Here is a 16,109-nt window from a genome sequence, read left to right as displayed (position 1 = left end):
CTTAGTAAATAGTGTACTCACTTATTATACATAGCACAGTCCCTTAGTATATAGTGTACTCACTTATGTATAGCACAGTCCCTTAGTATATAGTGTACTCACTTATTATGTATAGCGCCTTCCCTGAGTGTAGTCACTTTTTATGTATAGCAAAGTTCCTTAGTATATAGTGTACTCACTTATGTATAGCACAGTCCCTTAGTATATAGTGTACTCACTTATTATGTCTAACACAGTCCCTTAGTATATAGTGTACTCACTGATTACGTATAACACCATCTTTAGTTACATAGTTTCCTCTTTAATCATGTATAACACTGTCCTTTATTACATACCATCCTCTCTAGTTATATATGGTGCTGTCCCTTATTATATAGCTTTGTCTGCTGTTATGTACAGTGCTGTCTCTTACATAGTGTATTCTTGTTATTTTTGTTATTCACAGTGTCCTCTTTTATTGCATAGTCTGCTCTCTTGTTAAATATAAACTACCAGTCCATCATCTCCTCCATTAGAAAAGAAACTTTCCCATGCTCCATCAGCCATTATTGCATTATATATCTAACAAGAGAGGATGGTATGTAATAAAAAACAGGGCTCTATATAACCCAATATGTAAGGGACAGTGCTATAAACAGCAAGAGAGGCACTGTATAAGGGACAGCAATATACATAATAAAGGCGACTATGTAATATATATACATGTATGTGTATAAATATACTGTATAGAAATACTGTATATATATATATGTAGCTTTGTCACCATAAAAGAAGGGGGCCCAGACACATTTCTTGCACAGGGGCCCCAAGCTGTCAGTGTCCTCCCCTGAAATGTAGTATAGTTTTTCTGATTTGCTATGTCTCTTTTATAGTGAGAGTTAGCTATACCCCTTTAAGCCCTGTAACAATATGCAAGAAATTAAACCTTTTGACATATTTTTATGGGATGAGTTGTAGATTTTTTTAGGCATCATTTTAGGTTATATGTAAATGCTTTAAATAATGTTCATGTTTACAACATTCACCTTGACTTGATTGTATGAGGATGACAAATGTCCATATGTTTTAATCTTGTTAATAATTTATATTCAGTGTTTTTCTTTAGAGAATGTAGAACGCTGTTATTTATATTATTATTTTAAAGCATTCTAGTTTATAACCATACACTACCTATGTGTATAAAATGCACAGGTATCTTTTAAGACCCCCATACTATTAGATTAAAGTTGCTCGAATCCACTGATATCGGAAGGATCGGCAGACAGTCTAATGTGTATGGGGGCACTCTCACCAGACAGATGATATTGGGGAAGAGAATTATTTGGTATGTTCGATTTCGAAATGCCGGTACTTCTGTTCTCAGGGAGATAAGAGAGCTATCAGTGGGTTGAGAGATTTTTTTTTGTGAATTGGGGGCATTACAGTCTAAGATATTACTAGATAGTAACCTTTGTTATGGCCAGGTAATTGTCGGTACTAATATAATTGAAGGAGAAGTCAAGGGTGTTTGTATGACATCTGAGCTACTATTAGATAAGTGATGTACTTACCATGGCATGACTAAATCCGCAACGGTTAGTCCTGAAATAGATAAGTGCAATTTTAAGGTATATAATGTACAAAATATGATTTATTCATTTCTATAATACCTACTACATGTACTATGAAGAGACCAAAACAGTATGCCCCTATTTTATCAAGTTTATAAATAACCTGCTAAGAAAACTGAATAATATTGTTATAAACTTGTTAAAAACTTACTTAAAAATTTACTAGAGAGATAAGCAAATCTTTTAAAATCCAAATTTGCAAGCTTCGATGAATTAAAAAAAATCAAAAGGTATTCTAATTACCCTAAAAGACGTGCAACACTCAGATATCTCTTAGGACTCTACTGAACCTCCTTCAAGCTGTTTAACACAAACACAGCCTCAGTAATGTCAGAGTAACCCCAGCAGGGCTATGAGTAAATGGAGGGTAACTGTGTAATGTAATCTTTAGTCAGTGTTTTGTGGCTTTCTCTCCTTATTTTTATTGCTAAGCTGGGATATCCCCTCACAATCTAGATTCAGCACAAAATGGCTGCTGCATTCCCTGACACTGCTTTCATACAGGCTATGATAGTTCCTTCTGATTGGCTGTGCTATACTGTGTGATGTAATAGCGAAGGCTGCAAGGCATTATGGGAAAGCCAGTCCAGCTTTGGCCATGGTCATGTGAACCTTTTCTGGCTGTTTCAAACTTCTGCAAAGTGTAAAATGTCAGTGGCCGTCTTCGGTGACTCATGCAAATCAAATCACAAGGTGCAGCAAATTCTTAAAAATTCAACACAAATTCAATTTACGGTACATGAAAGAAATTTGCTCATCCATGTTATTTGCTTATCTTGCACAAGTATCTGTTAACTATTGATAAACACCTTCCTAAAGCCTTGCTTACGATGTGCAGTTAATGAATAGGATTTATAGATTTTAATTCAAATCTGAACTAACTCCACAAAAATAAGTGAGGTTCGGTTCACATGCAGCAGATATTCAATTCCAATTAATCTAAGTGGGGTTTTATCTATAGCATGTGCAAATGTAAGGGATGTGCCGGGATTGTGCAAACATCCCTTGTTCTCATGATGGTGTACAATATGTTGTATACAGTATATGTGCATTGCTGCTGTGTATTTACTGAATTGTGTTTTGCACATTCACTGGTAGGTAGGAAGAGTGTAGTGTCCAACTTCGGCCACTAGATGGGGGCACAGAGACCATAATTCTGTATACAGTATAGTAGGCATAAGGGAACCAGTGTGTAGATAGTTAAACATAGGAGGGGCATGGTGGGATAAGTTAGGAAGGACTTCCTGTTAGGAGTCAGTCGGGGCGAGGGCGCCCATTAGCTCAGGAGGGCTGGCTAGCCCTGGACAACACCATGTCACGCAATGTTCTGCTAAAGCTATAGGCCCAACATATAGTATCCATGACCAGAATTGTTACTGAGGGATCGACAGCAGCAGTACTGGCAGCGCAGTATACGTGGGTCTGCAGTTGCTAGTGAAGACTAAGCAGTATGGGCACATCACTTAACATGTGGCAGCTTATCTTATGGGCTGATGCCCTCAGAGCCGGGGAGAAATGGCTGAGGGAACACCCAACTGGAGTGAGGCTGGGCACTGAAGATGCTGTGGGACCATTCGGTACGATCCGCCCCAGAAGCGGGCTTAATGATAGAGAAGGAAGGAAGAGAAGTTGTATGTCATGAACCTTGATGTTGATGATGCTGGAAAGAATATGAATAAGCTGTGTACAAGTCTTAGTAAAGTTGCTCCGTCTAAAGTTGAACTGGACTATGACTCCGTTATTTCTAAAGTGGATCCTAAAGTCCTCCAGAAACATACAGAGGACCCTGATGGAGCTGTGAAAGGCGTTGCAGGTATGCTGAGTGATGAGCAGCATGTTTATGTGATGGGAGGCCAGGGCACACTGTTGGAGATGTTAGTGGCCACGACTACAGCCCTGTCCATCCCTCACACAAGGAATAATGCATGTCCTATTTAAGTGCATGGAGTAGCCACAGACATTTCTACAAATACTTGTCATTTAAAGTAGCTGTACAGAATTAGAAATGTGAGCTATCAATACTCAGAACTCAACACATACCTCCCAACTTTTGAAGAACAAAGAGGGACAAATGATGAGTGGCAATTTTGACCATGCCCCTGGCCATACCACAGTACATGACCATTTACTATTTCTTTCTCCCAGGGAAGGATGAGTTGTCAGAGGGGCGGTGGTAGTGAGGGAAATTCAGCAGACTTGAGACGGCAGGACGTAGATCCAAATCCATGACTGTCCGCTTCATTCAGGATAGGTGGGACTAGAGATGAGCTGATGAATTCACGGGTCTCTGCTCCAGCATGCAAGTCAGTGCTACCTGGCAGCTGGATGGGAGGCCACAAATCTCTAACCTTCCGGTGTCCCTGGTGGGGCTTTTGCTTAGTCCAGGAAGCACAACATTATCTGTCCATCCTGCTCATCTCTAGTTGGGACCTGTGCAGGGGCGTATCTACCACGGTCACAGCGGTCGCAGCTGCAACGGGGCCCGGAGTGCTTAGGGGCCCGCTCGCGAGTTTGCAATTTGAAGGTGAGCTGTGCAGTGGGTGTGTCAGAGGAGCATCAGCCTCTGGGAGCTGCAGTCACTCATTGGCTGTGTAGCTCCGTGCTTTGGCTGCCAGGCTGCAATTGGCCTGATGCTGATTGGTGCATTAGGGCAGCGAAGGCACGCATTCAGGAGTGCGCTCAGTCCCTGAGGCAGAAGGTGGAAGGCGCGCATTCAGGAGCACGCAATGGCTGCCCTGTGTGCACAGGACCTGTGATGAGGTCACAGGAGGGGAGGAGTCAGGGGTCACATGATCAGGGGCCTCAGTGTATGCAGGACTCTGCTGTGCTGGTTGTCATGGTGCTGGATGAGGGTAAGTTTATGTGTGGGGTCAGGAGAGGTTTACAGGATGCAGGTAGCAGAGCCTTGTGTGTATAAGGTGTACAGAGCAGTGCCGCGTGTGTACGAGGTATAAGGAGCGGAGATGTGCGTGTACGAGGTGTACGGAGCGGATATGTGCGTGTACGAGGTGTACGGAGCGGAGATGTGCGAGTACGAGGTGTACAGAGCGAAGATGTTCGTCTATTTTGGCATGAAGGGTCCCATTTGAAAGTTTGCACCGGAGCCCATAACTTTGCAGTATCGCCACTGGACCTGTGGATTTAATTTTTGTTCCTTCATTCACAGTCACAGCTGCCAGACCTTTCTCATCTTTAGGTAGCTTCACTATTTGACTTTGCCTTTTTTGTGTCCTTAAGGCCATGTTTACACGCTGCAGAAATATTGAGAAGAGCATTTATACCCAAACTAAATAATAATGATAATATCTAACATCCTTGGTGGCTTTATATACTTAGTAAATCCTTATTATCAAGTTGAAGGTGCTGCAGTACACCAAAAGTGACACAGCTCTGTGCATTGTGTAGTGGTAGTGTAAGGAACTGTGCTAGATAGGCTATGCTCACATCACATTTTAACCACGCGCTAGTGACTAAATCAAGGTTTCTGTCTGATGGCTTGAGAAACGAGATTCAGGCTTTTCTGCTAACAGGACCTTTGACTTTAATGAAGCAGATGGAGTCACTTTGTCCCCTATGTAACCTCCTTTTCGTCAGTTCTCATCTTTTTGATTCAGGCACAAAAGTAATGGTCATCTGTGCTTTTGTGTCCATCTCAAAAAGATGGGCACTGCTGAAAAGAAGGTCAGACAGAGATCTAACTGACTGTCATAGTCATTGTGTTATGCATTGCAAAGAGTTAAACAAATTTATTCCTGATCAGGAAAATGATGTCCCTTGGTGTAGCAAGAAAATACATTTAGCAATCTGCAGGTTATTTTAAGATCAATACACTCCTGCTGATTTGTTGAAGTAGCTTTTATGAAGTTAAGGTAGAGTTCATTGTTAAATACTCTTACCTACTAAGCAGACGGTGGGACATATTCATTCTGTTTCTCTTATAGATCAATAACGAGATTGTTGATTTGCTTAAAAGGTTTTTTTAAGATCTGGGGGCAGTTTTGATTATTTTTTTATGGGACTTTTTGCTTACCGTTCCAAGGAGCGTGCTGGAAGAACCAATAACCGCCCCCTCCATAGTTGACAAACACCATTAAAGTCAAGGAGAAGCTGGCAAGAGATAACATATATAATTTCAAGTCAATTTTAATTTTGCAAATGAAGTGCACTTTGAAATGTTAAGTCCAGAGCAAAGATAATTTACATCTTCTACTGTCATTTCACACTCCCACTTGGTCACATGAAAGCACTTAGGGTGAGTCTCCAAGTAGCCTATTGACGGCGCTTTGAACGCAGCGGAAACCCCGCTCCGCCCAAAGCGCCGCCCCTGTTGTACGTGCAGTGTCACCACATGTGTTCATTGAACACATGGGGTATCACCGCATCGCATCCATAGACTGTGTAATTTATCTTGCGTAGCCAGAGCGTCTATGCAAGATAAATAGAAATGCTGCGGTCTAAAAAGATGTGCCGCATGTCTGTAATTTCTGGTGTGTCACCTGCATTCTTGCACGCATAGTGGAGACGGGATTTCATAAAATCCCCTCCACCTGCCGTAACATCTGGACGCTGCGGATTAAACGCTGCGGCTGTACGCAGCATTACGCTACGTGGAAGCACACCCTTATACAGTGGGGAAACTAAGTATTTGATACACTGCCGATTTTGCAAGTTTTGCCACCTACAAAGAATGGAGAGATCTGTAATTTCTATCGTGGGTACACTACAACTGTGAGAGACTGCATCTAAAAACAAAATCCAGAATATCACATTGTATGATTTTTGCATAATTAATTAGCATTTTATTACATGAAATAAGTATTTGATACAATGGAAAAACAGAACTTAATATTTAGTACATTTTTTGCTCCCCTTTTTCTCAGAGCCATAACTTTTTTTATTTTTCAGTCAATATGGCATTGTGAGGGCTTGTTTTTTTGTGGGATGAGTTGTATTTTTGAATAACAGCATTGATTTTACCATATAATGTACTGGAAAAAGGGAAAAAATTCCAAGTGCAGTGAAATTGCATAAAAAGTGCATTTCCACAGTTGTTTTCAGGGATTTTTTTACCATATTCCCTAAATGCTACAACTGACCTGCCATTATGATTCTCCAGGTCATTATGAGTTTGCAGATACCAAACATGTATAGTTTTGTTTTTTTTTATTTATGTGGTGAAAAAAATTGTAGTTTGCAAAAAAAAGTGCCATTTTCCGATACCCGTAGCATCTCCATTTTTCAGGATCTGGGGCTGGGTGAGGGCTTATTTTTTGCATGCCGAGCTCACGTTTTTATATATTCTATTTGAGTGTAGATATGATGTTTTGATTGCCTGTTATTGCATTTTACTGCAATGTTATGGCGACCATAAAAACTTAATTCTGGAGTTTTGATTTTTTTTCTGGTTACACCGATTAACAATCAGACTAATTCTTTTTATATCTTGATAGATTGGGCATTTCTGAGTGAAGAAATACTAAACATATCTATCTTTTTATTGTTTTATTTTGAATAAGGCAAAAGGGGGGTGGTTTGAACTTTTATTTTTTTCTACTTTTTTTAAAACTTTCTTTTCTACTTTTTACTTCCTTCAATTGTCTCCTATTGCAGCAAGTATTGTAGCAAAAATAATCTTGATCAGCAATGACTAGCATGGTGGTCTTCTGCAGACCCCCGGTTGCCATGCCAACCCATCAGTGCCACTGAGAGTGGTGTTCTGGTACTTCTGCATCCAGGATGGCTGCAGCAGTGGCATTGAGAATACAAGGTTAAGTCTGAACTATGCCTACCCTGCCTTTGTGCCAGTGGAGGTATAGTTCAGATTTACAACTCCGGGGGCTATCTTGGGAGCAGGAGGACTAGAGTGTCTGTCTTATAGGAGGATGTAGTGGGATGCAAATGGAAGAGACATTCAGGGTGACTATACATGGGACAAGTATAGTCACATTTCAGTGCCAGGATAGAGGGTCAATTTAAGTAGAACTTTGTTATATGTGACCAACGTGGGCATTCAATCAAAAGCACCAAAGACATAACAGAGCTCCCATATGGCCTATTCTTCTCTGTTTCATCAGAATCATTCTGGTCTAGATTATATCAATTAAAAAAAGCATTTTCTGCAAACATTTCCCACTATCTAACTAGAATTACTGAATGTTTGCAATCATATAGCAAGACAATGTTTGCATACTTTTTCTGAATCTTGAAAATAAGAGGACCACATTATGCATAATACAGTAATGTTGAGAGAAGATATACAGTATATTTTCAGCAGAAGATGCAGAACAGGAACAACACACATAAAGATGTTGCTTTTTAATTAATCTTTGTCATAAAGTATTCCACTTCACAAATTAGCTGGGGGAAGCAGCAGCAAATAATGAAATGGAACCAGATTTATGACTGCTGTATGAAAAATGTCTAATATCCTTTCCTGTTAGCTGTAATTACAATGCAATCAGTTCCCTTTGCTCCTAAACTCCAGCATGCAAGTTACATGGTGACTTCGATGAGTTTTATTCTTTTCAATTATAGTGCTGGGTTAGATTTTAGTTGAATTATTTTACTGTTATTTTAAAAGTTTAAAAGGAGAATAAAAAATTTATAGATTGCGAAAATTCAACAATTACATTTTGAGGCGGGCCAAAAAAACATGGTCGACTGTATTTTTGTGCCTTACTCAAAAAGTTGGACACAGCAAATAGTGATGTCATACAAAGCACAACGTGACTGCATCTGCTCTGTTAAAGTCAATGGCCTCATCATCAGATATGTCTTAAGCCGGTTTCACAATGAAATAATCACTGGGTCAGGAGGATGAAGCAATGTCAGTGCTTCCTAATCTGGACGTAAAATCGCTGGTTCAGTGCAGCCATCAAGATGGTAAATACAGTAATAAGCCATGCTAATCTTTTCTGTGGGAGTCTGGCTGTGTCTGATAGCTGGCCATCCTCCCTCACAGCTGCACCATCTAATGCTAGCTGTTACATTGCATTTTATAATATGGGTTGAAGAATAAGTGTGGACAGCCTGGATGTTTATCTTCTATGGGAAGTACACAAGTGGTTAATGCTCCTTGAGAACATTGTCAAACTTAATATTTCCATGGAAGTATGTTCGGCAAATCAATAAAACTAGAAGGAGCGTATGAAAAATAGTTCAGTTTTAAAATATAAAGCATTGAATAAAAATAAATATTCACAGTGAAATTAATAACGAATTCCTATGCAAACTCAGAGTAGGATGTTGGTGGCCTAGACGAAGTAGAATGGTGTGATTCTGACTTTTAGCGGAACATGGTTGTTGAATGTTCACTAGGCAGAGAGCCAGCTTTGATGAGCTAATTGATAATTGCTCGTTCTATCCTAAGGTTTCAGGGTGAATTCAGCAGGAAGATCTCATCAAAACACATTATTGGGAGTCCCAGCAGGCCTGCCTAGTGCAATTTGCAGATTAAAACTGGTCTACTTGTCAGCCCTAACATGACTCCCTGACAGGAAATGTTATATTTTCAGAAGAAGCTTAATGACCACCCCCAAAATACATGACGTGGAATCCAAATCTGCAATCGGAGGAATTGCATCCCTTGGTCAGAATCTGAATATGTCATACAAGATCGCAATCTTAGAGCTCTGGTAGTCACAGTTACTTAAAGACAAGTAACTCTACAATGTCATCGTAATCACATCCATTAGTTACCATGGCAACCCAGCCAAAGGTTAAGTCATTTGTTCGAAAGACAGTAGTGAAAATTATGGAATTACACAAACCTAACGCCTGTGGATTTAATGAAAACATTTGTGTTTGATACCATTGAAGACAAAGTTCAGTAAACAGGGTAGATACAATTACATACAATTATATTGACTGACCTCAGTAAGGTCATACAAGAAACATGCTCAGTGCATAGAGCTCGGTGGGATGAGCTCAGCTCTTATGATTAGTCACAAGTTTTTGCTGGCAGACAATACATATTAAAAATGACTACATGATATATTTAAAGGGAGGATGTCACTGTCTCAAGGAATGCTGTAATGGAATGTATAGATGTCATTTAAGGTGAAGCTTACTTATTACAAGAACCAACCTAAGACATGGAATTAATTATCCCTTGTACAGTGGGGAAAAAAAGTATTTAGTCAGTCAGCAATAGTGCAAGTTCCACCACTTAAAAAGATGAGAGGCGTCTGTAATTTACATCATAGGTAGACCTCAACTATGGGAGACAAACTGAGAAAAAAAAATCCAGAAAATCACATTGTCTGTTTTTTTTTCATTTTATTTGCATATTATGGTGGAAAATTAGTATTTGGTCAGAAACAAGCAATCAAGATTTCTGGCTCTCACAGACCTGTAACTTCTTCTTTAAGAGTCTCCTCTTTCCTCCACTCATTACCTGTAGTAATGGCACCTGTTTAAACTTGTTATCAGTATAAAAAGACACCTGTGCACACCCTCAAACAGTCTGACTCCAAACTCCACTATGGTGAAGACCAAAGAGCTGTCAAAGGACACCAGAAACAAAATTGTAGCCCTGCACCAGGCTGGGAAGACTGAATCTGCAATAGCCAACCAGCTTGGAGTGAAGAAATCAACTGTGGGAGCAATAATTAGAAAATGGAAGACATACAAGACCACTGATAATCTCCCTCGATCTGGTGCTCCACGCAAAATCCCACCCCGTGGGGGCAGAATGATCACAAGAACGGTGAGCAAAAATCCCAGAACCACGCGGGGGGACCTAGTGAATGAACTGCAGAGAGCTGGGACCAATGTAACAAGGCCTACCATAAGTAACACACTACGCCACCATGGACTCAGATCCTGCAGTGCCAGACGTGTCCCACTGCTTAAGCCTGTACATGTCCGGGCCCGTCTGAAGTTTGCTAGAGAGCATTTGGATGATCCAGAGGAGTTTTGGGAGAATGTCCTATGGTCTGATGAAACCAAACTGGAACTGTTTGGTAGAAACACAACTTGTCGTGTTTGGAGGAAAAAGAATACTGAGTTGCATCCTTCAAACACCATACCTACTGTAAAGCATGGTGGTGGAAACATCATGCTTTGGGGCTGTTTCTCTGCAAAGGGGCCAGGGCGACTGATCCGGGTACATGAAAGAATGAATGGGGCCATGTATCGTGAGATTTTGAGTGCAAACCTCCTTCCATCAGCAAGGGCATTGAAGATGAAACGTGGCTGGGTCTTTCAACATGACAATGATCCAAAGCACACCACCAGGGCAACGAAGGAGTGGCTTCGTAAGAAGCATTTCAAGGTCCTGGAGTGGCCTAGCCAGTCTCCAGATCTCATCCCTATAGAAAACCTTTGGAGGGAGTTGAAAGTCCGTGTTGCCAAGCGAAAAGCCAAAAACATCACTGCTCTAGAGGAGATCTGCATGGAGGAATGGGCCAACATACCAACAACAGTGTGTGGCAACCTTGTGAAGACTTACAGAAAACATTTGACCTCTGTCATTGCTAACAAAGGATATATCACAAAGTATTGAGATGAAATTTTGTTTCTGACCAAATACTTATTTTCCACCATAATATGCAAATAAAATGAAAAAAAAACAGACAATGTGATTTTCTGGATTTTTTTTTCTCAGTTTGTCTCCCATAGTTGAGGTCTACCTATGATGTAAATTACAGACGCCTCTCATCTTTTTAAGTGGTGGAACTTGCACTATTGCTGACTGACTAAATACTTTTTTTCCCCACTGTATGTGATCAGTATTACATTCCCTGCACACATCCATACACCTGACAGGGTTGTTTTATATATGGTCTATCATCCAATCACATTAAGGCCATGAGCTCCCCTGATTCTGCCGCTCTTTTCCATGATAGCACAAGACCCATTATTTTATCAAACCTACCCATAAATTAAATAAAATACAAACAAAGTAAGGATGGATTGAAAACAGGCCATGATATTTATTAAAAGTTACATACAGTAAATCGTTAATCAATAAATATAAGTAACATTTTTATTGATCATAATAAACCCAGCTGGGCGATTATCCTAAATGTCATGGCCATGAGTCATAACCCCCCCAAAAACACCACAGCACAACCATTTTTCAATCAATTCTGCAAACCCAAATTAAAAATGTCAAGCCCTATGTTAGATAAATAAACTGTGTCACCCCTATAGAGACCAGGCGTGAAAACCTCCAAATCCAGATGTCTCAATGAGAAACCGCCCAAAATAGCCAAAAACGTCTCAATGGTCCTATTAAGCGTTTTCCTAATCCTATCCATAAAATGATGACCAAGCTAGCCTCGGAACAAATTCTGAAAAGACAAAATTGGTGTTTGGGAACCAACATTTAAAAAATGCAAAATGGTTACACATTTCCCATAAAAGATACAAAGTTTTAACTTTTCCTAAATCGATCCCTCTCACATGCAAAATTACCAAGTGCGGGGTTGGACATATGGACAGCAGCTTTTTTTCTTAATTTGTCTTCAACACTTTTCCAAGTTAAACCCATTCTACCGCACAAAACAATTTGCAGGTATGTTGGCTCAAACAACAAGTTCTCAGAATAACTTCTCTTTGAGGCGCTCTTCTGCACCCAGTAAATGAAGGAGTGGCCTACAATCCAAGTGACTAGAAGATCTGAGAAATGAACATTTAAAGGGTATATCGGAGACTTTGTGAAAAACTAAAAATATGTATTAGGTTGGTTTCACGTTTGCATCTGTTTGCACAGCGTTTCATCTGCAGCAATCCATATGCGTAATATTTCCCTATCTTTAACATGGTGTATGCAGGGGCATGCATTTGCATCAATTCGCATGCGTCATTGTACACATGCGTTGTTTTTCGGCATGCGGCGGGTTCCGGCAAATGCATCATGTTGGATTTTTGGAAGACGCAAAAATCCATCAAATATGCGCAGTCATGCGCATGCGGATGAGTGCTTCAAATAAACGCATTACTGTCCATGGGAACGCATGTGTATGCAAGGACATGCATACGCATGCGTTCAAAACGCATGCGTTTTTCACATATTCATGCTTGAGAATGAGACACGCCCATTGCTGAAAAAATGCAAACACATGCAAAAAACGCATGCAAACGGTTTCTTGCTCATGAGTATAAAAAATGCGGTGTAAACATGCGTTTGTATGCGTTTTTAACATGCACTTGCGCATGCAGATGAAACGCTGCACACACAAACACTAATGTGAACCTAGCCTTAGCCTTTGCAAAAAAGAAAAACAACAAAAAGAAGAATCTTAACAGATAGTCCCTTTGGAATTTCAGTAATGTTTATCATTATAGTGTATAACCAGAGTTTTCACTTTCTATTGTATGGTTACATTTTATTATGCCGATTACGTGTTGTCCTAAGTCTGATATTCCTTGCCCTACCTCTCTTCCTCTCCTTTTTTCCCTTATATCCTTCTCCCTTCTTGCTTCTCTCTTACCTATTTTTCTTTTCTCCTCATTTTCCTAATCTTTTTCTTTTTAATAAATAGTTAGTTTGGAGACAAGTGACTATCTTTTTTATGTTTAACCCCAGAAAGACCAGCGGTATGTCAGTTTTTTAATTTCTGTTTTTTGCTCCCCTTCTTCCTAGAACCATAACTTTTTTATTTTTTGGTCAATATGGCCATGTGAGGGCTTGTTTTTTGCAGGATAAGTTGTAAGTTCTTTTTTTTTAGCCTGTTCACTAAATGCTAAGGGTATGTGCACACGTAGTTTTTAGGTGCTGCAGATTCTCCCCGCGGATTTTGTAAAATCCGCAGCTAAATTTCAGGTCAAAAAGACCTGCAGTTTACCTGCGGATTAGGCTGCGTTTTTGCCCTGCGGTTTATCACCTTTACAATGGAGGAATCATAGAATCATAGAATCATAGAATCGTAGAGTTGGAAGGGACCTCCTGGGCCATCTGGTCCAACCCCCTGCTCAAAGCAGGATTCACTAAATCATCCCAGTCAGATGTCTGTCCAGCCTCTGTTTGAAGACTTCCATTGAAGGAGAACTCACCACTTCTCGTGGCAGCCTGTTCCACTCATTGATCACTCTAACTGTCAAAAAGTTTTTTCTAATATCTAATCTGTGTCTCCTCCCATTCAGTTTCATCCCATTGCTTCTAGTCTTTCCTTGTGCAAATGAGAATAAAGTTGAGCCTTCTACAATGTGACAGCCCTTTAGATATTTGTAGACAGCAATTAAGTCTCCTCTCAGTCTTCTCTTTTGCAAACTAAACATTCCCAAATCCTGCAACCTTTCCTCATAAGACAGGGTTTGCAGACCGGTCACCATTCTGGTCGCTCTTTTCTGAACTTGCTCCAGTTTGTTGATGTCTTTTTTAAAATGTGGTGCCCAAAACTGGACACAATATTCCAGATGAGGTCTGACCAAAGAGGAGTAGAGGGAAATAATGACTTCACGTGATCTAGACTGTATGCTTCTGTTAATACATCCTAGAACTGCATTTGCCTTTTTTGCTGCTGCATCACACTGTTGACTCATATTCAGTCTGTGATCTATTAGTATACCCAAGTCTTTTTCACATGTGCTGTCACTTAGCCCTATTCCTCCCATTCTATATATGCTTTTTTCATTTTTATTGCCCAGATGTAGTACTTTGCATTTCTCCCTGTTAAAAACCATTCTGTTAGTTACTGCCCACTTCTCCAGTTTATTTAAATCTTTTTGAATCCTCTCTCTCTCTTCTCTAGTATTAGCTATCCCTCCTAGCTTTGTGTCATCAGCAAATTTAATCAGTTTACCCTCAATTCCTTCATCTAAATCGTTGATAAAGATGTTGAACAATACAGGGCCCAGGACAGAGCCCTGTGGTACCCCACTTGAGACATTCTTCCAACTGGATGTGCAGCCATTTACGACCACTCTTTGGGTCCGATCACTAAGCCAGCTATGAATCCACCTAACAGTTGCCTTGTCCATTCCATACTTAGTCATTTTTTCAATAAGGATTGTATGAGAGACTTTGTCAAATGCTTTGCTGAAGTCAAGATATACTATATCTACAGCATTTCCTTGATCCACCCAATCAGTGATACCGTCATAGAAGGAAATTAAGTTAGTCTGACATGACTTATTAGTTACAAACCCATGCTGACTCTGTTTGATCACTTCATTCTTATCCAGGTATTGACTTACATGTTGTTTAATAATTTGTTCAAAGATCTTTCCTGGTATAGAAGTCAGACTCACCGGCCTATAGTTGCCTGGGTCCACCTTCTTCCCCTTTTTGAAGATAGGAACAACATTTGCTCTTCTCCAGTCTTCTGGCACTTCTCCTGTTCTCCAAGAATTTTCAAAGATTATGGAGAGTGGTTCAGAAATTTCTTCTGCTATCTCCTTCAGTACTCTGGGGTGTAATTCATCTGGACCTGGAGACTTGAATTCATTTAGGTTAGCTAAGTGTTTCCTCACTATCTTTCTGTTTATAGATATCCTGGATTCTTCTATTCCCTTAATAGGACAGTGAATAACAGTTGGTGTTACATTTCCTTTCTGAGAGAAAACAGATGCAAAATAGGAATTTAAAAGTTCAGCCTTCTCAACATCCTGTCTTACCATTTCATCATTTTCATCCTGTAAAAATCCTATAGCATCTTTGACTTTTCTTTTACTTTTGACATATCCCCAAAATCCTTTATTATTGCTTTTGACATCTCTTGCAAGCCTCAATTCATTTTCAGCTTTAGCTAATCTGATTTGTGCCCTGCAGATTCTGCAGACAGCATTATATTCTTCTTTAGATATGCCTCCCTCTTTCCATTTTATAAACATTTTTTTCTTCCTTTTTAGCATGTGCTTAAGTTCTGTGTTCACCCATCCTGGTTTCCTTAAATGCTTCCTATTCTTCCCTCTTTTCGGAATTGTTAACAACTGTGCTTTGAGAATTTCATTTTCCAAGATTTCCCATCCTTCCTGGACATTTTTGTCTTTAAGGATATCCAGCCATTGGATTCCTCCAATTATCTTTCTGAATCCCTTAAAATCTGCCTTTCTGAAATCTAACCTTGACGTCTGAGTCTTCACAGGTCTTCCGCCTCTAGTTATCCAAAATTCTAAAATAGCATGGTCGCTACCTCCTAGGGTTCCAGCCACTTTTACCTCCTCAACCATTTCCTCCCTGTTTATAAGGATTAGATCCAAGGTAGCAGTTCCCCTTGTTTTCTCCCCTACCTTTTGGAAGATAAAGTTGTCAGCAAGAGAGGATAAGAATTTCCTTGACCTGTTAGTTTTGCCTGAGAGAGATTCCCAACAAATGTCTGGATAGTTGAAATCTCCCATGACAACTATGTCATATTTTTTGGAGAACTTGGCCATTTGATGCATAAAGAGTTCATCCATATCTTCAGCTTGCACAGGCGGCCTGTAGTAAATGCCTACAATGGTGTCCTTTCCATTGTTCTGTCCTTGTATTCTTACCCAAACAGTTTCCACAGAACTCCCAGTCTCTGAAGCTTCAATCTCTGTGCATATATACTTGTTTCTAACATACAA

General features: G+C 40.0%; 1 protein-coding gene across 1 annotated transcript in view; it reads right to left on the bottom strand.

Moving 5' to 3' along the window:
* The window catches only part of LOC141088638 (heparan-alpha-glucosaminide N-acetyltransferase-like), a 482,560-nt gene extending 476,846 nt beyond the window's left edge, over window positions 1–5,714 (bottom strand). Inside the window, exons 1-2 of the mRNA XM_073574776.1 lie at window positions 5,641–5,714; window positions 1,551–1,581 (exon numbers count right to left, since the gene is read on the bottom strand). Of these exons, the coding sequence (XP_073430877.1) occupies window positions 1,551–1,581; window positions 5,641–5,701 (92 nt within the window). The 5' untranslated portion in view covers window positions 5,702–5,714. The remainder of the gene's footprint in view (window positions 1–1,550; window positions 1,582–5,640) is intronic.
* Window positions 5,715–16,109: the final 10,395 nt, after the last annotated feature.

This window comes from Dendrobates tinctorius, unplaced genomic scaffold (assembly GCF_039654945.1).
Source record: "Dendrobates tinctorius isolate UK_male_01 unplaced genomic scaffold, ASM3965494v1 ptg000040l, whole genome shotgun sequence".
In the NCBI taxonomy this organism is placed as follows: Eukaryota; Metazoa; Chordata; class Amphibia; order Anura; family Dendrobatidae; genus Dendrobates; species Dendrobates tinctorius.
This window is presented reverse-complemented; position numbering and strand designations above follow the sequence as displayed.